At 44.0% G+C, this 24,871-nt stretch overlaps 2 protein-coding genes across 4 annotated transcripts in view; one reads left to right on the top strand and one right to left on the bottom strand.

Moving 5' to 3' along the window:
- pde8b (phosphodiesterase 8B) overlaps window positions 1-9,457 on the top strand; it is a 200,885-nt gene extending 191,428 nt beyond the window's left edge. The window contains exons 20-23 of the mRNA XM_078396757.1: window positions 14-152; window positions 828-995; window positions 5,390-5,519; window positions 7,201-9,457. Of these exons, the coding sequence (XP_078252883.1) occupies window positions 14-152; window positions 828-995; window positions 5,390-5,519; window positions 7,201-7,310 (547 nt within the window). The 3' untranslated portion in view covers window positions 7,311-9,457. The remainder of the gene's footprint in view (window positions 1-13; window positions 153-827; window positions 996-5,389; window positions 5,520-7,200) is intronic.
- Window positions 9,068-24,871, bottom strand: part of wdr41 (WD repeat domain 41) — a 39,005-nt gene continuing 23,201 nt past the window's right edge. For all 3 annotated transcript variants that reach the window (XM_078396758.1, XM_078396759.1, XM_078396760.1), the window contains 5 exons: window positions 23,415-23,605; window positions 23,118-23,239; window positions 14,870-14,952; window positions 12,770-12,903; window positions 9,068-12,192 (listed from right to left, as the gene is read on the bottom strand). In XM_078396758.1, coding sequence (XP_078252884.1) covers window positions 12,055-12,192; window positions 12,770-12,903; window positions 14,870-14,952; window positions 23,118-23,239; window positions 23,415-23,605 — 668 coding nt within the window. In that variant the 3' untranslated portion in view covers window positions 9,068-12,054. The remainder of the gene's footprint in view (window positions 12,193-12,769; window positions 12,904-14,869; window positions 14,953-23,117; window positions 23,240-23,414; window positions 23,606-24,871) is intronic.

Here is a 24,871-nt window from a genome sequence, read left to right as displayed (position 1 = left end):
AATTTTTTTGCAGAAATATGTTTCGAACTTTGCGACAGGCAATCATCGACATGGTTTTGGCAACAGAGATGACGAAGCATTTTGAACATGTGAACAAATTTGTAAACATTATCAACAAGCCAATGACATCTTTAGAAGAAACCAGCTTAAATGTAAGATCTAACTTGTAAAATGTACAAATGCCTGAGACCCGGGTTCGATGCTGACCTTGCCTTGTGAGTCTGTGTGGAGTTTGCACATTCTCTCTGTGACCACTCGTGGGTCTCCTCCGGGCGCTCCGGATTCCTCTCGCATCCCAAAGACATGCAGGTTTGCAGGTTAATTGACCTCTGTGAAATTGCCCCGACTGTGTTGGAACTGGATGAGAAAGTGGGATAGCATCGTCCTAGTAGGAACGTGTTATTGATGGTCGGCGTGGAGTCTATGGGCCGAAGGGACCATTTCCATGCTGTATCTCTAAACTCAACTTGTATACAATACTGTACCATAAACTTTTTTTTTTTAAATGGCATTCTCTGCCAAATTATTTTCAATTCGCTGTCATTCTATTTTATAAAGGAAAATACCGTTCAGTGTTGAGAATAATGGCCAAATCTTCCATTCATCGGGGAGCTCAGGGTCAGCTGCCTTTGTACAGACTCTTCTCCCACCTGAACAGCAAAGGTCAGCATGGAGCAAGGTCTTTCAGAGTAAACATCGCCTTCACTTATGCTAAAATATCATCCTTCACGAGGTTTACAGGATCTTTCTGCCACGTTGCAGCTAAATTCTGCAGCGGGTATAAATTTGCTGATGTGCACGGTATAATTTCTGCCTGTGCCCTGCAGAGTGAGAGCAGTGATGGTGAATGTCCCTCCGGTATAAAGAATGCCATGGAGAACAGACTGCTCATCAAACGCATGTTGATAAAGTGTGCTGATGTTGCCAACCCCTGCCGTTCAGTCAACCACTGCATTGAATGGGCGGGGAGGATTTCAGAAGAATATTTTGCTCAGGTATCGTTGTAATTTGTATATCTGCGCACGTAATCATGTATTGCCTTTCCGCTGACTGCTCACAACAAAAGCTTTTCACTGTACCTCGATACACGTGACAATGAACTAAACTCAAACTCAAACACGCTTCAGTAAACCTCATTGCTGGATTCCAAAAGGGATGATTTTTGATTATAACCTACCCTTAAGGGTAGTCCTAAAGACTACCCCTCAGCATTTGCAGTTGTTTAGAGGCAAATAATCGACAGAGCTCTGGCAGGAAGTTCAGTTTTACCTTAAGATAGACAATAGACAATAGGTGCAGGAGGAGGCCATTCGGCCCTTCAAGCCAGCATCGCCATTCAATGTGATCATGGCTGATCATTCTCAATCAGTACCCCGTTCCTGCCTTCTCCCCATACCCACTGACTCCACTATCCTTAAGAGCTCTATCTAGCTCTCTCTTGAATGCATTCAGAGAATTGGCCTCCACTGCCTTCTGAGGCAGAGAATTCCTGCCTCTAACGTGTCCAACCCCTTAATAATCTTATACGTTTCGATAAGATCTCCTCTCATCCTTCTAAATCCCAGTGTATACAAGCCTAGTCGATCCAGTCTTTCAACATATGACAGTCCCGCCATTCCGGGAATTAACCTAGTAAACCTACGCTGCACGCCCTCAATAGCAAGAATATCCTTCCTCAAATTTGGAGACCAAAACTACACACAGTACTCCAGGTGCGGTCTCACTAGGACCCTGTACAACTGCAGAATGACCTCTTTGCTCCTATACTCAACTCCTCTTGTTATGATGGCCAACATTCCATTGGCCTGCTGTACCTGCATGCTTCCTTTCAGTAACTGATGCACTAGGACACCCAGATTTCGTAGTCAGAATCTATCCTTTTTACTGTTCGAGTATGTAATGGACAATCATGTCATAGTGTGATACAGTGTGGAAACAGGCCCTTCGGCCCAACTCGCCCATACTGGCCAACAGGCACAGGCACAAAGCTTGAAGTGGCTATATGAATCGAAATTCAAATACAATACATCTTTATTGTCATTGTACAAGAACAACGAGATTAAGAATGCCATTTCCATATCGATGCTATAAAATAAATAAAACGCGGCGATAACAAAAACAACAAAAAGGGGGAAAAAAAGGAACAAGGTAAAGTGCAAAAAGGTTCATGCAGGGTCAGTTGTGCCAGATGACCTTGGGGGCAGAGACAGTTCATGGTGGACACTCAGCAGGCCTGATTCAGAGCAGCTATAGCTCTAGGAATAATACAGTTGGCAGATGAGTTCATCAGATGTTTTACACTTTAAATTTCCTTTTCATCAAAACTGAGACTGAAGAACATTGGGCAGTCAACTAAACAAAACTAAATTTTTCAACATTTTAGAGTCCAAAAGAAACCGATATGCTTCAAAGAGTGGAATGCATTGCCACAGAAGGCTGTGGTGGCCGTCAGTGGATAGTTTTAAGGCAGAGATAGATAGATTCTTGAGTCGTACGGGTGTCAGAGGTTATGGGGAGAAGGCAGGAGAATGGGGTTAGGAGGGAGAGATAGATCAGCCATAATTGAATGGCAAAGTAGACTTGACGGGCCGAATGGTCTAATTCTACTCCTATTCCTTATGAACTTATGAGTGGGAGTATTTGAATTAATGCTTTAAACTAATGCACTCAGTTTTCTATTTTCCTTTGCATCATGTTTCCGGAGATGATTGGGTAACGTAGGATGAAAGTTTGATCGCTCTGGGCCTGTACTCGCTGAAGTTTAGAAGGATGGGGGGGTCTCATTGAAACTTACCGGATATTCAACGGCCTGGATAGAGTGGATGTGGAGAGGATGTTTCCACTAGTGGGAGAGTCCAGGATCAGAGGGCACAGTCTCAGAATAAAAGGACGTACCTTTAGAATTGAGAAGAGGAGGACTTTCTTTAGCCAGTGGGTGGTGAATCTGTGGAATGCATTGCCACAGATGGTGGTGGATGACAAGTAGATGTATATTTTTAAAGCAGAGGTTCTTGATTAGTAAGGGTATCAAAGGTTTCAGGGAGAAGGCAGGAGAATGGGGTTGAGGCAAAAATAGATCAGCCATGATTGAATGGCAGACCAGACTCAATGGACTGAATGGCCTAATACTGCTCCTGTGTCTTATGAACTTGAGTACGGGCCAACTGTCATTGCTATTTCTTGCTGGAAATATGGTAATAAATGTTTTCGAATTAACATTGGGGGAACAAATCAAATCAAATCAAACATCCTAATTTAGTCATGCAAATCAATTAGATCTTGTGTAGGAAGGAACTGCAGACGCTGGTTTAAACCGAAGATAGACACAAGAAACTGGAGTAACTCAGGGGGACATTTCCTTATTTCTGTGCCTCCTTCTCCCCGATTCAGTCTGATGGTCTCGACCCAAAACATCACCCATTCCTTCTCTCCAGAGATGCTGCCTGTCCCGCTGAGTTACTCCAGCAATTTGTGTCTATCGTCAATTATAACATATATAACAACTACAGCATGGAAACAGGCCTGTCCGGCCCTACCAGTCCACGCCGACCATTCTCCCTGACCTAGTCTCATCTACCTGCACTCAGACCATAACCCTCCAATCCCCTCCTATCCATATACCTATCCAATTTACTCTTAAATAATAAAATCGAGCCAGCCTCCACCACTTCCATCGGAAGCCCATTCCATACAGCCACAACCCTCTGAGTAAAGAAGTTCCCCCTCATGTTACCCCTAAACCTTTGTCCCTCAATTCTGAAGCTATTAGAATCTTGTGTTCCATTGTGGGCCGAAGAGCCCATTCCTGTGTTTTATTTTTTGGAAACCTCGGATACTGTGGGTGAGCTGAGGGGTCTGAGGATGAAAATCAACCAAGTCGCACACCCACATTCATTTTCTGTTGCTAATGTTTAGTTGAGGGGAAAGGAGGAAATCACGTTCAGATGCCCTGCCCCTCACAGTTAATAGTTTGCCCAAGCTTCCTGTCAATGGCATCAATTACAGTAATTTGGGCAATGGCCAGACGTAAACAAGATTCCAAGACACTAAGGAAAGGGGCAACATTTTAGAGTTAGGTTAAAATGTGAAGGTGGAACACTGGAATAAACCAGTGATCTTTATGAAGGAAGAACTTCGTGACATTTCAATTTTTTTTTAAAAGAGTAATTGATAGTTTCCATTTCTTACCTGCAGCCGAATTTTCTACTGTGTGTTAAAAATAAACCCCTTCTTGTTACTGGATGTCAAAGTCAGAAAATTCTCTAGTTGGCTTAAATCTGGCAGTTTTGTCCATTATGATGGACATAACATTGACCATCAATCGCCCAGAAGCAGAGTGAATTGCACTCTTTGTCCCCCTCACACCGAGAGGGCCAATGTTTAAAGGAGACTTTTTTAATATGGAGAGTGGCGGGTGCCTGGAACACACTGCCAGTGATGGTGGTGGAAACAGATAGAGTAGTGGCATTTAAGATGCTTTTAGCATGGATGTGCAGGGAATAGATCACTTGCAAGCAGAAGAAATTAGTTTAACTCGGCATCATGTTCAGCATGGACATTGTGGGCCAAAGGGCCTATTCCTATGCTGTGAACATGGGCACAAAAAGCTGGAGTAACTCAGTGGGTCAGACAGCATCTCTGGAGAAAGGGAAGAGGTGACATAGAAACATAGAAACATAGAAAATAGGTGCAGGAGTAGGCCATTCGGCCCTTCGAGCCTGCACCGCCATTCAATATGATCATGGCTGATCATCCAACTCAGTATCCCGTCTCCAAACCCCCTAATCCCTTTAGCCACAAGGGCCACATCTAACTCCCTCTTAAATATAGCCAATGAAGTGGCCTCAACTACCTTCTGTGGCAGAGAATTCCACAGATTCACCACTCTCTGTGTGAAAAAAAAACGTTCTCATCTCGGTCCTAAAAGACTTCCGCTCTTATCCTTAAACTGTGACCCCTTGTTCTGGACTTCCCCAACATCGGGAACAATCTTCCTGCATTTAGCCTCTCCAACCCCTTAAGAATTTTGTACGTTTCTATAAGATCCCCCCTCAATCTTCTAAATTCCAGCGAGTACAAGCCGAGTCTATCCAGTCTTTCTTCATATGAAAGTCCTGCCATCCCAGGAATCAATCTGGTGAACCTTCTCTGTACTCCCTTTATGGCAAGAATGTCTTTCCTCAGATTAGGAGACCAAAACTGTACGCAATACTCCAGGTGTGGTCTCACCAATGCCCTGTACAACTGACATTTCGGGTCGAGACCCTTCTTCAGACTGAGTCAATGCCGCTCTATGATCTAAGTGCATCTTGTGTGAGATACATTATTCTCTTTATTCTAATGATGTAACAGTAACTCTTGAATTAATAAATACTTTCTGTATCAACAGACAGATGAAGAGAAAAGCCAAGGCCTCCCTGTTGTAATGCCAGTCTTTGACAGGAATACCTGCAGTATTCCAAAATCTCAGATATCGTTCATCGATTATTTTATAAATGATATGTTTGATGCTTGGGACGGTAAGAACTTCATTAGTCTTTTTACATTTGGAAATAAATGTCAAACTCAATATATTACAATTCCCATATTGCTTTGAGCTGTATTCTTCTCAGTGAATGTATTCAATGCAGAGAAACAGATTTTTGCTGGTGTAACATTGTGGATAGTGGACTTGCAAACCCTTTTGAATGTGCTGATAGGCTTAATTGATCTGATGAAGTTTCAGCTGTCCAGTAGCAGAAAGTTGCAGAAATTGGAAGGCTTAATTTACCTTAAAGCATTGCCCACCCATTATGCAACCAGGTGGAATTATTAGAGCCATACAGCACGAAAACAGGCCCTTTAGCCAAACCCATCCATGCCAGCCAAGATCCCCCATTTTAAACTAGCCCCATGTGCCCACATCCCTCTAAACATATCCTATCCATATGTGATTTTTAATATGCTGTTATAGTACCTGCCTCAACTGCTTTCTCTGGCAGCCTATTCCATATAACCACCACCATTTGAATGGAAAAGGTGCCCCTCAGGTTCCTATTAAATCTTCCCCTCTCACCTTAAACCTTTGTCCTTTGGTTCTTGATTCCCTTACTCTGGGTAAAAGTTATTGCGCTAAATGACGTTATGATGTTTCTCCAGGGATGTAAATGGTTTATAATGAAGAGAAACTGTGCAGAATTTTCCAGGTTTTGCCCACATCAACGTATTTGGTTGCAACCCTCGCACAGGAGTATCAGATAGATGTATAGAAAGGAACTGCAGATGCTGGTTTATACCGAAGATAGACACAAAGCGCTGGAGTAACTCAGCAGGTCAGGCAGCATCTCTGGAGAAAAAGGATGGGTGACATTTTGGTTCGGGTCTGAAGAAGGGTTCCGACCCGAAATGTCACCCATCACTTTTTCTCCAGAGATGCTGCCTGCCTGTTGAGTTGCTCCAGCACTTTGTATCTATCTTCACCATCAGATAGATCCTTGGCACCAAGACACACACTGGACAGGAGACAATAATCCTGAACTATTCTTGCATTTTACTTCACAACTAGTTGTCGAATGCTATTAGCAGAGGTGTAGAAGCAGAAGACTTGCCTTCTGAGTTGACGGGGACTGATCGTGGGATTTGGAGATAATAATCCCAGTGGGCAGATAATGCCACATCAGAGGATAATAGGAACTTTACACAAATAAACAAAGTCCCACTGTAACTAAACAGAGAAAATTATTTTGATTTCAATTTACTGTCGTGTGATAATTTGAAAAGTCCAGCAAATCTTTATTTTAGCTTATTTTATAGATACAGCATGAAAAACAGGCCCACTCACTCAACTGACACTATGCCTGTGGTATCCCACTTTCACATCTACTCCCCATATAAATTAGAGGCAATTTTAGAGGTCAATTGACCGACAAACCCGCACGTCTTCGGGATGTGGGAGGAAACCAGAGCACCCGGAGGAAACCCACGCGGTCACATGGAGAACATGCAAACTCCATACAGACTGCACCCGAGGTCAGGATCGAACCTGGGTTTCTGGCACTGTGAAGCAGCAGCTCTACCAGCTGTGCCACTGTGCCACCCTTACTTCTTTTATTTCAGGAACTTGTGAGAATGGTTTACGGTAAATTAGCTATGTGTGTGTAAAATTGGTATTTTTAAATAATGTATTGCTCATTTATGAAATGTCAACTATTTTTCTTTCAGGGTTTGCAAACCTGCCTAATTTAATACATCACTTAGCCGAGAACTACAAATACTGGAAAACTTTAGATGAATCCAATTATAAAGGTCTACGACCACCATCTGATCTTTAAAGCCAACGTGAACGGGCAACATCTTTCTCATCGATCTCACTTTAAATTGTGACTCAAGCCATTAAGAGATTATATTTTAGTTCAAGTGACTCTATATTACAATGTAATATAAATCCTACACAAAGCAGGAAGCCTTGATGTACAGAATGCAGGAAAATGGTGTTGAATTATCACAGCAATGTCCCAACTACAATCAGAATACCGGAATTCTGACTTTCAAGACGGGCTTTTCTCATAATCAAGACGTTTTAGTGCCGTTCCAGACGTTCATGAATCACGCAGAAAAGGAAAAACTAAAATTTGTGTTTCTATCATAAGTAAACAAAAGCCATAAATTTATATGCTATTCGTTTACCACATTGTCCTTTCCTCTACCTTACAGGTGTGTGCAAGAAGCAAAAATTAGGGACAAGACTCTTGACTGATTTTTGCCAATTTGCCACCAATTTCAGATAAATGACAATTGCAACATTAAGCCAAGTGGTAATGACGGGTTTATGTGCTCTCTAAGTATTTAAGCCTTCCTGGTGAAGTAACAAATCAGCTCAACAAATTATCACGGGGAGGAGATTCATTAAGTTCTGTCACAGTGTATATATTGAATTAATATTTTAAGCTGTAACATTGCCAAGTTTTTTGTACCTGCAACCAGTTAGTGTGGTTGAATTAATTTTCTTTTCCAAAACCCGATTAAATGAACCAAATATCATATTTCCATATCTAAACAATCAAATGATAGCTAAAGGATGTGGCAGATCGTTCATTCAGACATGTCCCCAATTACATCACACTTTTGTTTAATACATCCTGGTGCATTTTACCTGCATTATTCTCTCAAGGAGTCCATTTGCACGTGACATAGCACTTACTGGCGCTAATTACGTGTTTACCTTTACTTGTCTGATCTGTGGCTACCAGCCAAGTCTATATATTTCTTTAATCTACATTGTATTTTCACAATCAGCCACCTAAAGCCTATGTCATGTCACTGCTTTTGATTTTTTTTTTCCTTTCAATTCATTCTTTTGTCACATCCTGACCATTGACACTAGCCCGCAGCTTGCACGTCTCTTCACTGCACTACCTCCAATGCCTTCAATAGCTCCTTTGTACCTAGAACTGGAATGTTGCCATGTTGCAGCCTGTCCAGAGCACTGAACAGTTAGATAATAATTCCCTTCAACTTGTATTCTTTTATATGTTGGGCATTCTATTGCTTTGTTGATTGGTGCAGCGGGCATACAGAGGCTAGGTCTGCTAAAATTCCCATTGCTCAGCACGACACATAAATTACATATCACTCAATCATTTGTTCTTTTGCATCGTAAATGGGAGCAGATACTACATTGTGCATGCAGAAGTTGTTTCTCAGTTGCATCAGTAGGAGTCGGCAGCATTCCATGTAAATATAATTAACGTCAACAGGACTCAAGTCAGTAATTTAAACAGGCCCACGTGCAAAGGGATTCCCTACCTGGAGTCTGTTCCACTTGTACCCGTGAGGGCGGGCGCGACAGGGTGGTTAACTGGGCACCATGCTGAAACACATCTGCAAAGCGAGACAATTTCTAAAAGGAGAAAATAATCAACACACGCGGGACCAAAAATAAGATTTTAGGCAGAGCAAGTATCAATCTCTAATGTGAAACATACATGTTCGAATATGTATGTGTGTATGTATGTAAATAGAAAAAAATTGTAACAAAATATACAATTGTTTATAGAAAATGCTGCAGTAATTTTATTCATTACTGGGACAATACGTGTAACAATAAATATAATTTAAAAGATGCTGTTTCGTCAATGAACATCAGTGTAAACTGTGTGTAAAACAACATTGTCAGCTTTTGTGTACAAGGTTATAAACCATCATTGGGTCCATGCTTTGATTGAGTTATCTGCCATAGACAGGTATCTACTCAGCAAATGTCTTTTAAGTGCTGTTATCGTATCAGCCTCAACTACCTCTTCTGGCAGCTCATTCCATATACCCACCACCTTCTAAGTGAAAAGGTTGCCCGAGCTTCGTATTAAATCTTGCACCTCTCACCTTAGGCACGTGTCTTGTTTTAAATTCCCCTACCCTGGGTAAAATACTTTGTGCATTCACCCTTTCTATTCCCCTCATGATTTTATACACCTGTCAGATCATTCCTCAGCCTACTGCACTCCAAGGAATAAAGGCCTGGCCTGCCCAACCTCTTCCCATTGCTCAGCTTCTCAAGTCATGGCAATGTCCTCGTAAATCATCTGTGCACTCTTTCCAGCTTAATGCCATCATCCTTCTTACAGCAGGGTGACCAATGGTGAATGCAGTACTCCAAGTGTGGCCTCACCAATGTCTTGCACAATGGTAATTTAACATCCTAACTTCCATAAACAATACCGTCACTGATAAAGGCCAATATACAAAATGCCACCTTGACCACCCCATCTACCTGCGGCGCCACTTTCAGGGAACTGTGTACCCTACAACACTCCCCAGGGCGCAACCATTCACTGTGAGGATCCTGCCCTGGTTTGACTTCCCAATATATATTACCTTGCACTTATCTGGTTATAAGGTCATAAGTGATGGGGGCAGAATTAGACCATTCAGCCTATCAGGTCTACTCCACCATTCAATCGTAGCTGATCTATCTCTCCCTCCTAACCTCATTCTCCTGCCTTCTCCCCATAACCTGATACCCGTCCTAATCTGCATTAAACTTCATTAGCCATTCCTCAGCCCACTTTCCCGACTGTTCAAGATCCTGCTGTAATGTTTGACAAACATCTTCACTGTCTATGAGACCACCCACTTTAGCATCATCTGCAAACTTACTAATCACGCTTTGTACATTATTATTCAAGTCAGTTATGGGCCCAGCAGTCACCACAGGCATCCAGTTTGAAATCTACCCTTCTACCAACACCCTCTGCTTCCTTCCATGAAGTGCCAGCTGTGACTTCTATCTTCCACTCCTGTGCAGAGGACTGGTGATGTAGAAATATTACAGGAATTAACAGGTTAGATGCTTGTCTGTTTGATCATCCACTGGAACCAGCACTGAGCTTCATATCCATCTCAGGTTCACGCTTGGCATGGATGCCCTAAACAGTATGGTCGCTTTCACTTGAATGGGGTTGCCAATCTTGAGGCAGAGGAATGATTTTCTCTGATAAATAAAAACAAGAGTACCCAAATGTATTACTATTTTTAATTATCTCCAATTATTAAAGGCCTTTGACAACAGCAAGCTGTCAGAAATATGATTGTCAAATTCGGCAGCATGGCTTCCAGATCGTTCACTTTAGAAGTTTATAGTTTGTTGCCTTGCTCTGGTTGAGGGACCGGCCTCTTTGGGTCAGGTTAGTGCAGGGAAACAGACATTGGGGCTGGTAGTTCAGGTCGCAGGCCAGAGACAATACGATTCAGTCCATTTGAGTTAAAACACAAATTAAACTTTATGGGACTCATTTTTGACAACTAAGATATACCTTAAAATACCTAAAATGGTAGAAGAGCAAGTCTGGACTTCTCAAAGTAATAAGGTAATCAATTCATATGATATACAATAAGTTTGTCTTGCCTTAATTTAATATAGAAAAATCTAAAGTAAATTAGTAAAGGTGTTATGAATGCACATTGATTCAGGTTAATATGGAGACAAAGAATCATTTTTGCTTGCTGCAGGGTTGGTAGTTGAAGCAAATAGTGGCATTTCAGAGACATTTGGATAAGCATATGGATATGCAGAGAATGAAGGGTTATGGATTATGTGCAAGTAGATAAGAGATGGTCTTGGCATTATGTTCGGCACAGATACTGTGGGTCAAAAAGCCTGTTCTTGTGCTGGACTGTTCTACTGTTCTCGGGACATGTAACAAGCAACATTAAAGAAGGATTTTCCAAATCCTTTTAGACTTTAGATATATAGCACAGAAACTTGCCTGTTAGCCCACTGAGGCTGTGCCAACTAGCAATCACCCCGTACACTAGCACTATCCTACACACTCAGGACAATTTGCAGAAGCCAATTAACCTACAAACCTCTACCTCTTTGAAGTGTGGGAGGAAACCAGAGCATCCGGAGATAACCCACGCGGTCACAGGGAAAACGTACAAACTCCACACAAACAGCACCAATAGTCAGGATCAAACCCCGGTCTCTGGCACTCTAAGGCAACTCTACCACTGCACCACTGTGCTGCCCTTTTCCCCCCATTAAGAGCAAATGCTAACAATTTATTTATACACACCAGCATCCGATAAAGCACTCCAAAAAAAAATTGCTGTGGGATAAATATTGTCACTTTGTGTGGAATTACCAATTTTGAAAGAAAATGGTCTAATTTTGAAAGCACTTTTATTTAACATTATTATTTACAATTTCAAATCAACAGTGATGGTGGGGGGAGAGAGAGAGAGAGTCATAATAAGGTGTTTTTGACAAATGTTTAAAATACAAAAACTAATTTTATGATAAAAGCCTGGGTTTTATTGCCAGTTTCTTTAGATGAACAATTTTAATTCTGTGATATTTGCAGTGCCAAGTTAATATAAATTCAAACGGGTAATGTCAGTAATCTTTGCAGAAAATGTACATACAATTATGGATATACATAACCAGCCATCAAGCAGCGTATTGGTAGGTCCTTAAAACCATCAGCAACATCATGAATTTACAGAAATATACGTTCCACAGGTCACTTAAAGACATCGTATAACATTCATTTCATTTGCTTCACAATTATCTCAAGATCACACATCATCTTGTTCTAATTTTTGGAATAATGCCTTGCTCCGTAACTGCGATTCCTTCTCTCCATCCTTCCATAAAATGATGAGATGGTCTGTCGAACAAGTTACTATTCCATGGTCTTTAGAATATAGGAACATCTGGGTAATGACAAAAGAAAAACAATTTATGAATCGATAGATCAAACTGTTTGGAGCACGTTAATGGGAGCTATTAATTCCAACTGAATGTAGCAATTTGAAATAATGTCACAATAGAGTTAAGTACTTCTCTTCACCTCAGTATAAACATTGATATCAAGTTGGAATATACTTTCAGAATTACTGAATATATATAGTGGTCCAGATCTTGCTGTTGCGAAACTGTTAAACCGACAATAACCTTAGATTGCAACACATGCATAGTTTACTGCAGAACTCTGTCGATGATTCCTTGCTCCACTAGAAGTTACAAAGGGATATGGTGATCTCACTGAATGGCAGAAAGGATTAGTTTAATTTGATACCATTTTCCATAAGGACATTGTGGCTCAAAGGACCTGTTCCTGTGCTGTACTGTTCTACGTCCTTGATTCTTACATTTGCTGTTCCTCAGCAGCCCAACCCTCCCTTCATATCAGTTCAGAAACAAACTGAACCATTAAAAGCTTCCTTTTCAAGATATTATGGGCAATAGTTGGGATCAAAGAAGAAATGGTCACTCTGCACAGATACTCACTTGCACTGCTCCTGAATGACCAATCAAATCACCAGTTAACACCAAGGTCTTCAACACAGAACAGTCCAACTTGCGTTTTGCCATTTGGGTTTGCTGCTTGTTTGGCTTCCCAATTCCCCACATACTTAAAATCCCTAAAACCAAACAGATATGTTATCAATCTCGTTATGCTATGAACTAAATCAATAAATGGATCATGAATGATGATCAGTTCTGCGAACATCGAGACCATAAGGTCATAAGTGACAGGAGCAGAATTAGGCCATTCGGCCCATCAAGTCTAATCCGCCATTCAATCATGACTGATCTATCTCTTCCTCCTAACCCCATTCTCCTGCCTTCTCTCCATAACCCCTGACACCCGTACTAATCAAGAGTCTATCTCTGCTTTAAAAATATCCATTTACTTGGCCTCCACAGCCTTCTGTGGCAAAGAATTCGACAGATTCACCACCCTCTGACTAAAGAAATTCCTTCTCATTTCCTTCCTATAAAAACATCCTTTAATTCTGAGGCTATGACCCATTGTCCAAGACTCTCCCACTTGTGGAAACATCCTCTCCACATCCACTCTATCCAAGCCTTTCACTATTCGGTACGTTTCAATGAGGTCCCCTCCCGCATTCTCCTAAATTCCAGCGAGTACAGGTCCAGTGCTGTCAAACGTTATCATAAGTTAACCCACTCATTCCTGGGACCATTCTTGTAAACCTCCTCTGGACCATCTCCAAGGCCAGCACATCCTTCCTCAGATATGGTGCCCAAAATTGCTCACAATACTCCAAATGCAGCCTGACCATCGCCTTATAGAGCCTCAGCATTACATCCCTGTTTTTGTATTCTAGCCCTTTTGAAATAAATGCTAGCACTGCAGATGAAAAAGATTAAAGGATTTAGCCAAAAACAAATTCTAACTGTAAAATGACCTGATGCAAAATTAATGTATGTGAAACCTTGGTTTATTTTAAGCAACAAAGTCTCAAATGGAAGCGCTCAAAATTCAAGCAGCGCACAAAATAGGATTAAAACATCCCATCTCAACCTACTTGCCATTAAAGTTCATGTTCATAAGTTATAGAATCAGAATTGGGCCATTCATCCCATCAAGTCTACTATGCCTTTCAATCATAGGTGATCTATCCGTCCCTCTCAACCACATTCTCCTACCTTCTCCCCATGTTAAATGACCTGGTTAATTGTACACATGGATATTTCATTGAACTCATGTCCAGCTTCCCTTGATCTACTTACTCTCTGCATGCTTGATGCCATCCAAAATTAGGCTACCCTTATCCTTTCTTTTCACTCATTGCTCCAGAACTTGCTGACACAGGTTCTTGCTAAACAGCAAGTCAACTTTAAAATTCGTATAAAATTTGCCCCAATCTTGACTCACTTTTGCTTCGGACCTGTCTGGACTTTTAATCCTCAGCGATATCTGCAATCCTTCACATATAACCTCTTGGAAACTTAAAATTGCTCCACCATTGGCATTTTAATGTGAATTGTATACATGATGTAGCATGGGACAGTGTGATGGAGTCCCTACATTTGTCATTCATACTAAATGGGGGCATCCTAAAGCAGCTCACCAGTTAGACTTGGTTAAGTCTCAGGCAGGGAAGCAGAAGAGGATAAGTGCCATCTGCAGCACAGACAGTATTGTCCGTTCTGTTATCACGTTAAATTAAAAAGTATAGCAAATGTGTGTAAGAAGGAACTGCAGATGCTGTTTTTTACTGAAGATAGACACAAAGTGTTGGAGTAACTCAGCAGGTCAGGCATGTCTGGAGAAAAAGGATGAGTGATGTTTTGAACCGGAATCCTTCTTCAGACTGAAAGTAGAGGGAGAGGGGTAGCTGGAGGTAGGAGAAGGTCCAAATAAGAAATATATATATTTTGTTAGCAGGCACTTGCAATCCCTCAATCACCAAGTATAACATTCAAGGAAACAAAAAGAGCTAAGCAGGACGACCAGCTCTCTCAGTGGACCAACTCTTGGAGAGGTGTTCCTGACCAGGCATTAATTATTGAGTCATGCTTATATCCAGAGAATTAATTTATATCTGATAATGTATACAAAGGTTAAGTTGAACCAACCTGAAGTAGCAGGCTCTGCTGGAGGAAGTTCTTGCAATTCCCAGAGGCGAACACTGCCATCAACAGAGCAGGAGACCAACTGTCTGCAAAATCACATTCAGACATTATTTTCAGAATACAGACAACAAATAGCCGTGACCTGATAGTGCAGTGAAAAAAGTCCTCAATGTTAATTGTGTACAAATTAATAATTCTACTTGGCACAAGGCTTTCATTAAACCAATGACAATGCATATTAAATATAACACAAAATCCTGCTTAAAGCTTTTCTCCAAGTCAATAAAAACACATTATATACTAAAATATTTGAGATATACATTTTATTCATTGGTATAGTTTAAAATAGACGTCAAATGCAAGGATAAAAAAGATATAATTAATGGCAAGACCCTTAACAGCATCAATGTGCAGAGGGATCTTGGAGTCTAAGTCCATAACTCTCTGAAAGTGACAACATAAGTAGAGTGGTAAAAACGGCATGAAATACGCTTGCCTTCATTGGTTAGGAAATTGAGTAAAGGGTCAGGAAGTCATGAAGCAGCTTATAGGACTTTGGTTAAGCCACATTTGGAAGCCTGTGTGCAGTTCTGGATGCCTCATTACAGGGAGGATGTGGAGGCTCTGCAAAGGGCGCAGAGAAGATTTACCAGAATGATGCCTGGATTAAGGGATATTAGCTACTGGGAGAGGTTGGACAGACTTGGATTGTTTTCTCTGGAACACCAGAGGTGAAGAGGAGATCTGACAGAAGTATATAAAATTATGAGAGGCACAAATAGGGTGGACAGTCAGAACCTTTTTCCCCAAGGATGGAAATGTCAAATACTAGAGGAAATAGCTTTAAGGTGAGGGGGGAAAAGTTTAAAGGAGATGAGTGGGGCAAGATTTATTTTTCTTTTTTCTTACATAACACAAAGGATGGTGAGTATCTGGAACACGCTGCCAGGGGTAGTGGTGGCGGCAGATACAATAGAGGCATTTAAGTGACTTGGATAGGCACATAGCCATTAGTTTCAATATAATTATGGAGAAGGTCAAATCTGGACCAAAGGTTGAGATTTTGGATTGGAGAAAGGCTAATTTTGAGGAGATGAGAAAGGATTTAAAAGGAGTGAAATGGAACTTTTTGTTTTATGAAAAGGATATAATAGAGAAATGGAGGATATTTAAAGGTGAAATTTTGAGAGTACAGAGTCTTTATGTCCCTGTTCGGTGGAAAGGAAAGAATAATAATTTGAAAGAGCCGTGGTTTTCCAGGGAAATTGGACACGGTTCGGAAAAAGAGGGAGATATACAATAAATATAAGCGGCAGGGAGTAAATGAGGTTCTTGAGGAATATAAAGAATGTAAAAGGAATCTTAAGAAGGAAATTAGAAAAGCGAAAAAAAGATATGAGGCTGCTTTGGCAAGTAATGTAAAAGTAAACCCCAAGGGGTTCTACAGATATGTCAATAGCAAAAGGATAGCGAGGGATAAAATTGGTCCATTAGAGAGTCAGAGTGGACAGCTATGTGCTGAGCCGGAAGAAATGGGGGAGATATTAAACAATTTCTTTTCTTCGGTATTCACCGAGGAGAAGGATATTGAATTATGTGAGGTAAGCGAAACAAGTAGAGTAGTGATGGAAATTATGAGGATTAAAGAAGAGGAGGTACGGACACTTTTGGAAAAATATAAAAGTGGATAAGTCTCCAGGTCCTGATAGGATATTCCCTAGGACATTGAGGGAAGTTAGTGCAGAAATAGCAGGGGCTACGACGGAAATATTTCAAACGTCATTAGAAACGGGGATGGTGCCGGAAGATTGGCGCATTGCGCATGTTGTGCCTTTGTTTAAAAAAGGTTCTAAAAGTAAACCTAGCAATTATAGACCTGTTAGTTTGACGTCTGTGGTGGGAAAATTAATGGAAAAGATACTTAGGGACAATATATATAATTATGTGGATAAACAAGGCCTGATTAGAAACAGTCAACATGGATTTGTGCCTGGAAGGTCATGTTTGACTAATCTTCTTGAATTTTTTGAAGAGGTTACCAGGGAAATTGATAAAGGCAAGGCTGTGGATGTTGTCTATATGGACTTCAGTAAGGCATTTGACAAGGTTCCACATGGAAGGTTGATTAAGAAGGTTAAATCGTTGGGTATTAATAGTGAGGTTGCAAGATGGATTCAACAATGGCTGAATGGGAGATACCAGAGGGTAATGGTTGACAATTGTATGTCAGGTTGGAGGCCAGTGTCTAGTGGAGTACCCCAAGGATCTGTGTTGAGACCACTGTTGTTTGTCATTTACATTAATGATCTGGATGATGGTGTGGCAAATTGGATTAGTAAATATGCAGATGATACTAAGATAGGTGGTGTAGTTAATAATGAAGTAGAGTTTCAAAGTTTACAGAGAGACTTGGGCCTTTTGGAAGGGTGGGCTGAAAGATGGCAGATGGAGTTTAATGCTGATAAGTGTGAGGTGCTGCATTTTGGTAGGACAAATCAAAATAGGACGTACAGGGTAAATGGTAGGGAATTGAGGAATGCAGTGGAACAGAGGGATCTGGGAATAACTGTGCATTGTTCCCTGAAGGTGGAATCTCATGTGGATAGGGTGGTGAAGAAGGCGTTTGGTATGCTTGCCTTTATAAATCAGAGCATCGAGTATAGAAGTTGGGATGTAATGTTAAAATTGTACAGGGCATTGGTGAGGCCGAATCTGGAGTATGGTATGCAGTTCTGGTCGCCAAATTATAGGAAGGATGTCGACAAAATGGAGAGGGTACAGAGGAGATTTACTAGAATGTTGCCTGGGTTTCGGCACTTAAGCTACAGAGAGGTTGAGCAGGTTGGGTCTTTATTCTTTGGAGCGTAGAAGGTTGAGGGGGGACTTGATAGAGGTTTTTAAAATGTTGAGAGGGACGGACAGAGTTGACGTGGGTAGGTTTTTCCCTTTGAGAGTGGGGAAGATTCCAACAAGGGGACATAGCTTCAGAATTGAGGGACAAAAGTTTAGGGGTAACATGAGGGGTAACTTCTTTACTCAGAGGGTGGTGGCTGTATGGAATGGGCTTCCGGTGGAAGTGGTGGAGGCAGGCTCGATTTTATTATTTAAGAGTAAATTGGATAGGTATATGGATAAGAGGGGATTAGAGGGTTATGGTCTGAGTGCAGGTAGATGAGACTAGGTCAGGGTGAGTGGTCGGCGTGGACTGGTAGGGCCGAACGGGCCTGTTTCCGTGCTGTAGTTGTTATATGGTTATAGATCTGCAGGGAATGGTGGGATATGGATTATGTGCAGATATGAGTTGGTCTTGGCATCATGTTCAGCACAGAAATGTGGGTGGTAGTGCCAGTTCCGTGCTGTACTGTTTGTTCTACGTTCTATTTTCTTTCACATTATACATGCTACAATTCAAGTTCATAGCTGTCTCTCTTCCACATTAGCACTGCAGATTTATTTTAATTGAAAATGGTTGTCGGAGTATCTTACGAAACAGAACTTTATAATATTTAAGTCTTTCTATCTATAATAGATCTATCTATAATCTATCTATATCTATGATCTATAATAGATCAGCGTAAATTCAAACATGCATACTGTAAAGAGACGTCCTTTGCACACAGAGTCTTTTACTGGATATTGTTTATTAATTTCACTACACACATGTTGTGCCCTAGCTGTCCGTGGTCATCACTGGAACTAGAGAGCGAGCTGGAGGTGGGGAAGCTACAATTATACAAGAGACAATGGGGAGTGGTTAGTAGTGGTGAGGTCACTATGTTAAAGGAACATGCACTGATCTACATCCTTCCTCTTGGAAACAAAAGTGACCACGGCTCATGCGCTAGGCTCAAACTACAAGCAGGGAGCAGATAGAATGCAGCACAACACAGACTACTCGTACACACCGTACCGGACAGGCGGCCTGACCACTCTCCCAGAGCGGGTGCGCAACGCACCATCCCCTCCGGTCGAAGGAACAGCATGGACGGGTGCGGGTACAGAGGCTGGGGAACCAGGGGAAGGAGGAGGACTGGGAAGCGATACACGCGCAGGCGAGGGAGGGGAAGGGGGCTGGGGCGACTGCGGATGTACCTGAGCAGGAGGCACATCAGGCACCGGGGACTGGACGGGAGGTGAATACGGGACCGCGGGAGGCGGTGCAGGCTCGTTTACCAGCATCAGGTGCTGGCGGGTACGACGATACACGGTGCCCTCGTAGTTGACCAGGTACGACCGTGGAGTGTCAGCATTGCCGACGACCACGGCCAGCCGGTGGTGACCGGAGGTGGACTCCATCCGGACAACCTGGCCAGCGAACAGAGGTGGAAGGGGACGGGACGATTTGTCAAAGGAGCGCTTCTGAATGAGCTGCTTTTCAGTGAAGCGCTCCCTGACAGCGGCAGGGCTCCGAGCCGTGGGTTGCAGGGATTGCTGGGAGACGGGGATAGGGGGTCTAGTGGTGCGGGACATGAGGCGCTGGGCAGGGGAACCGAGCGCGGGGTCCCGGGAGATGTTGCGGAGGTTGAGGAGGGCAAGGTACAAGTCCGAACTGTCAAGCCGGCAACGTTCCATCAGTTCCTTAGCGCTGCGGACAGCGCGCTCTGCAAGTCCATTGCTTTGCGGGTACTCGGGGCTGCTGGTGATGTGGCGAAAGTTCCACCGGGTGGCGAAAGCAGCAAACTCCGCGCTGGTAAACTGGCTGCCGTTGTCGGACTGGAGGGATGCCGGGGAACCAAAGGTAGAGAAGTGGCGGCGAAGCTTCCCGATGACGGCAGCAGACGTGAGGGACGGCAGCAGGTCCACCTCGAACCAGCTGGAGTAGGAGTCCACCAGGACCAGGTAGTGTTTGCCACGCCACTCGAAAATATCAGCGGCAACAGCCATCCACGGCAACTCGGGAGCCGGCTGCTGCAGGAGAGGCTGGCGCTGCTGATGAGGTAATAGGCTGTTGCAGGCAGCGCAGGCGGAGACCCTGTCCCGGATGTCCTTGACCATGCCAGGCCAGTAAAACTGTGCTTGGGCCTGGGATAACGTGGCCTCCACCCCTGGGTGTCCGTTGTGGGCAGTCTGGAAGTAGTGATCTCGCAGCGCAGCCGGCACCACAACCTTGTGACCCTTCACCACCACGCCCGCGTGCAGCACCAGTTCATCCCGAACCAGGAAGTAGGGAACGGCACCAGCCGGCAGGGAAGACCGTCGTTCAGGCCAGCCACGGCGGATGACGCCCTCAAGCTGTTGAAGGTTCGGATCAGCGGCAGTGTGTGTGACCAGTGACTGCATCTGCCAAGATGGAACGATGTTGACGTTCAACACCATCAGGTCAGCCGATTCGTACGGATGGCGGGAAGTGGAAGGTAGTGGGGCACGGGACAAAGTGTCTGCCACGAACATCTCCTTGCCTTTGCGGTACACGATTTTGAATGTGAAACGCTGCAGCTGCAGCATCATTCGCTGCAAGCGGGACGAGGCTGCGTGGATGGGCTTGTTTAAAATAGAGACCAGCGGCTGGTGGTCAGTTTCGATGGTGAAAGTTTTTCCAAGAACGTAGTCTCTGAATTTGGAGCACGCGAACACCACGGCAAGGAGCTCCTTTTCTATCTGGGCGTAGCGCTGTTCAGCAGGGGTCATTGTGCGAGAGGCATAGGAGACGGGCAGCTGTCGGTCGTCGTAGAGCTGCAGGCAGGCAGCACCAAGGCCGAACCGAGATGCATCGCAGGTGAGGACGATTGGCCTGTTCAGGTCGAAGAACTGCAAAGTGGGGGTCCGTGCGAGTCTGGACCTCAGGGCCACGAAGGCCGATTGGTGGTGCGGGAGCCAGACCCAGGCATTGTCCTTCTTGGTCAGCTCCCTCAGGGGGGCACTCAGTTCGCTGAGGTCGGGTATGAACTTACCCAAGTAGTTGACCATGCCCAGGAAGCGCTGCAGGCCGGGCACGTCAGTGGGAGCGGGCATTTTGGTGATCGCCGCCGTCTTCTCGGGGTCTGGCTTCAGGCCCCCCGCCGTGAAAACGTGGCCGACGTAGGTGACTTCCTCAACGCGGAACCGACACTTCCTTCGATTAAGCTTGAGGTTGATCTCACGAGCCTTGTCCAGGACTTGGCGGAGGTGTCGGTCATGCTCAGCGACGTCCCTCCCGTACACCAGGATGTCATCCACAATGATGGCGCACGGCAACCCAGCAAACAGCTGCTCCATCGTACGCTGAAAAACCTCGCTTGCCGAGTTGATCCCAAAAGGCATGCGGAGGAAACGGAACCTGCCGAACGGTGTGCTGAAGGTGGTCAGGAAGGAGGAACGTGCATCCAGCGGGATCTGCCAAAAGGAGCTCTTGGCATCCAGGACCGAGAAAACTGTGGCTGGACCGACCTGTGCCGCGACGTCCTCCACCGTCCGCATGGGGTAGTGCGGGCGTTTAATAGCCAGGTTCAGGTCCTTGGGGTTGATGCAGATCCTGATCTCGCTCGCGTCCTTCTTGGCAGCGACCACCATGGTGGAGACCCACTGGGTGGGGGCACTCACCTCCTTGAGGATGCCCATGTCCACCATGCCACGTAGTGTGGACTCCACGCGGCCCTTCATGGCAAAAGACACACGGTGGGCCGGTCTGACCACTGGGTCGACCCCCGGGTCCACAACGATCTTGTATGCACAGGGCAGCTTCCCCAGGACGTCATCAAATCGGTCAGGGTACTCGATCAGGGGGTCCATGGGGGCCTGCACCAGGTGGATGTCGCGGTGGAATGAGACCAAACCAAAGTCCTGGCATGCACGGGCGCCCAGCAGGGTGACGTTGTCGGATGCTAGCAGGAGGAACGTGAGGGGCCGAGAGGTCTCCAGAACAGTACAGATAACCGTTGCCTTTCCCACGGCAATCAGAACGCCTCCCCCATAGGCATGGAGGCGGGAGTTGTCAGGAGTAACCCTCTCCCCCGAGCTTATCTGCTCGAAGAGGCCCACAGACATAACATTTGCAAAAGCCCCAGTATCGACCTTGGCAGGGAAGGAATGTCCATTGACTGTAACATGCACGGATGGATCCGTTATCAATGCAGGTGCACCCAAAAGCGAAAACAGCATAGAGTCTCCATGGGAGGAAGTCGTATCTGAGCCATGGAGTTCCTCATGTTGGTACCGGGAACCGGTTGCGCTATCATCGGTCGCAAGGTTGTTTAGACTCCTTCTAGGAGCAGGGACAGGTCTCCCACGAGAACGACAAGCTGCAGAAAAATGGTTCTGCCTCCCGCAGGAATTACAAGTTTTGCCCTGCGCTGGGCAAACGTTATACCTGTGTGACGAGAAGTTGCAGTTTGGGCATCTGCGAGGGGTGACCATAGTGGGCGCGGAGGGGGTGACCCTGGTCTGCGGGTCATTCAATCGCCGGCGGCCGGTGAAATTTATGTCCTGGGGCGCCGGCCGAGATACTGAGCCAACAGCAGAGGCCATGCGTGCGGCATGTATGGCGTCCGTTAGCGACAGGTCAGGCTTCATCAGGAGCTCATCCCGCAGCTTAGAGTTTAGGAGACCGTTGACCAGGACATCCCTGATCATCTCGTCGGGTGTAATCGTTTGAAGGCGGCACCGCCGAGCCATATGTCTTAAGGATGCAATGAAGGCGTCAACGTGCTCCCCTGGAGTCTGACGCCGCGAGAAAAAGTTGAAACGTTCGATAATGTTATTGGTGGGTATATCGCACAGGGCAGTGAACTTAGCCATGAGACATACCGGGTCGTTGCGGTCCTCCGGAGGGACGAATTCGAACGACGCATAGCGTTCCATTGCCTCCGGACCAGCCAGGTTGAGGAGCAGGTGAGCTTTTATCGCAGCAGTTGCATCAGGATGGGCAATCGCTATATAGTGCTCGTAGTCCCGCTGGAAGACAGTCCAGCGGTGCACTATGTCCTCATCAAAAACAAGCGTGTCCGGACGACGACACGAGGGAGCCATGGCAAAGTGGAAGGATGGGACACAACTGGGACGAACAAATGCTAAAAATAAAAACCCGATAAACAGGAGACGCAAGTCTACCGCTCTGACACCATGTAAAGAGACGTCCTTTGCACACAGAGTCTTTTACTGGATATTGTTTATTAATTTCACTACACACATGTTGTGCCCTAGCTGTCCGTGGTCATCACTGGAACTAGAGAGCGAGCTGGAGGTGGGGAAGCTACAATTATACAAGAGACAATGGGGAGTGGTTAGTAGTGGTGAGGTCACTATGTTAAAGGAACATGCACTGATCTACACATACCTGTTTGGCAACTTGGCAATATGCAACACTCGTGAATCATGTGCCACTTGTTGGTAGGCAATAACAGTTCTTGTCTGAAGATTATACACATAAATTCCTGTCCCAATGGCAGCAAAAATATTCTAGATAGGAAATGTAAGAATTTAAGTTCAACACACCACAGCATTATTTAGTTTAATAGCAGGGCACTTTTTAAAAGAGTATGGAATCTTTATGTAATTCTGAAATATATTTTCTGAATATTAAATGTACACAGGCATTATGTCTTGAGAGAAATATCATTCCCTTCTACATTACCTCTCTATCTGCAGTCAGGTGATGAATGCAGGCTTCATGCTGATACGGAGTCCGCGATATCTTTATCTCAGCTGGTTTGTCAGACTGCGAAGTAACATTCCAGAAATGGGATTCAAAACCTTTCACTGTCCACTCCAGCGCATCCCAAATTATCAGCTCACCCACATGGGATCCAGTTGCGAATGTATCATCTATTCACACATAAAATGCGTCATGGCAAGGTCTCAGTGAAACCAGTGCACAAAATTGTCTTAAGAACACTATATACATTACCTCAGTTGAAACATGCAGTTAAAGTCACATTTTGCCTCCTTTATTTTTCCTTTTATGATTCATGATGATGCACAACAGTATTCTGACAGCACCAACGAAAGGCCAACAATGGGAAGATTAGCTGCGCAGCAGCAAATAACGAATCTGACTTAACCTCTTCCCGAGATTCAAGCAAACAAAATTATTTCTAGTTTAGTTTAGTTTAGAGATACAGCGCGGAAACAGGCCTTCGACGCACTGAATCTGCGCCGACCAGCAATCACCCTGTACACTAACAATATCCTACACACTAGGAACAAATCACAAATTTTCCAAAGCCAATTAACCTACAAACCTATACGTCTTTGCAGTGTGGGAGGAAACCGGAGCACCCGAAGAAAACCCATGCAGTCACATGGAGAACGTACAAACTCCGTACAGACAACACTTGTAGTCAGGATCGAACCTTGATCTCTGGCACTGTAAGCCGCTGTGCCACCCAAATTTGAAACTTTTCACTGGACTATACCAGAACTCAACACTTGATTAAACCCAATGCCACCAGTAACATGGTTAGCTTGTAAAACAAAATTAACCAGCATCTGCAGTTTCTTGTTATTACAATTGTTCCACTTTCATTTTTCTCTCCCTTGAAATTATCTTTTTCAAGTTCTGGATGAAAGCCAAAGGAGAACAAGACAATTTCCAGTTGCTTAACCTCATGCCAACTATTCATCTGTCATATGGATAAAGAGAATAGAGTTGGCAACCACATTTCTTCCTAACAGATGCTCAATAGGGGAAAGCTATAACACAGACAACATTGTAATAATGCTATTTTCCATAACTATAGGCAAAATATAACCAATTACATTGTGAATTTGGAATATGCTACCTTGCAAGGTCAGCTGATTTGAATAACTACTTAAAGTCACCAGAACATCTTTCAGCTTGCAGAGGCCAATCTTGGAGGGAAAGTGTGTATAACTGTCAGAAATTCAGATTTAAAAGGTTCACAGTAAGCGACTGAATAAGCAATTAGCATTTATAAAAAGCTTAAATTATTGTGGATATTTGCTTGGCGTTGGAGGTATCACCACGATCTAAAATGTATTCAGATGAGCCAATGTGGGGTCATGTGCAGAGAGCATCCTTAAAATGCAGAAGACAGCACTTCAGGCAATTTAGCAATCACTTAATACAGC

Source organism: Rhinoraja longicauda, chromosome 3 (assembly GCF_053455715.1).
Source record: "Rhinoraja longicauda isolate Sanriku21f chromosome 3, sRhiLon1.1, whole genome shotgun sequence".
Classification (NCBI taxonomy): domain Eukaryota; kingdom Metazoa; phylum Chordata; class Chondrichthyes; order Rajiformes; family Arhynchobatidae; genus Rhinoraja; species Rhinoraja longicauda.
This window is presented reverse-complemented; position numbering and strand designations above follow the sequence as displayed.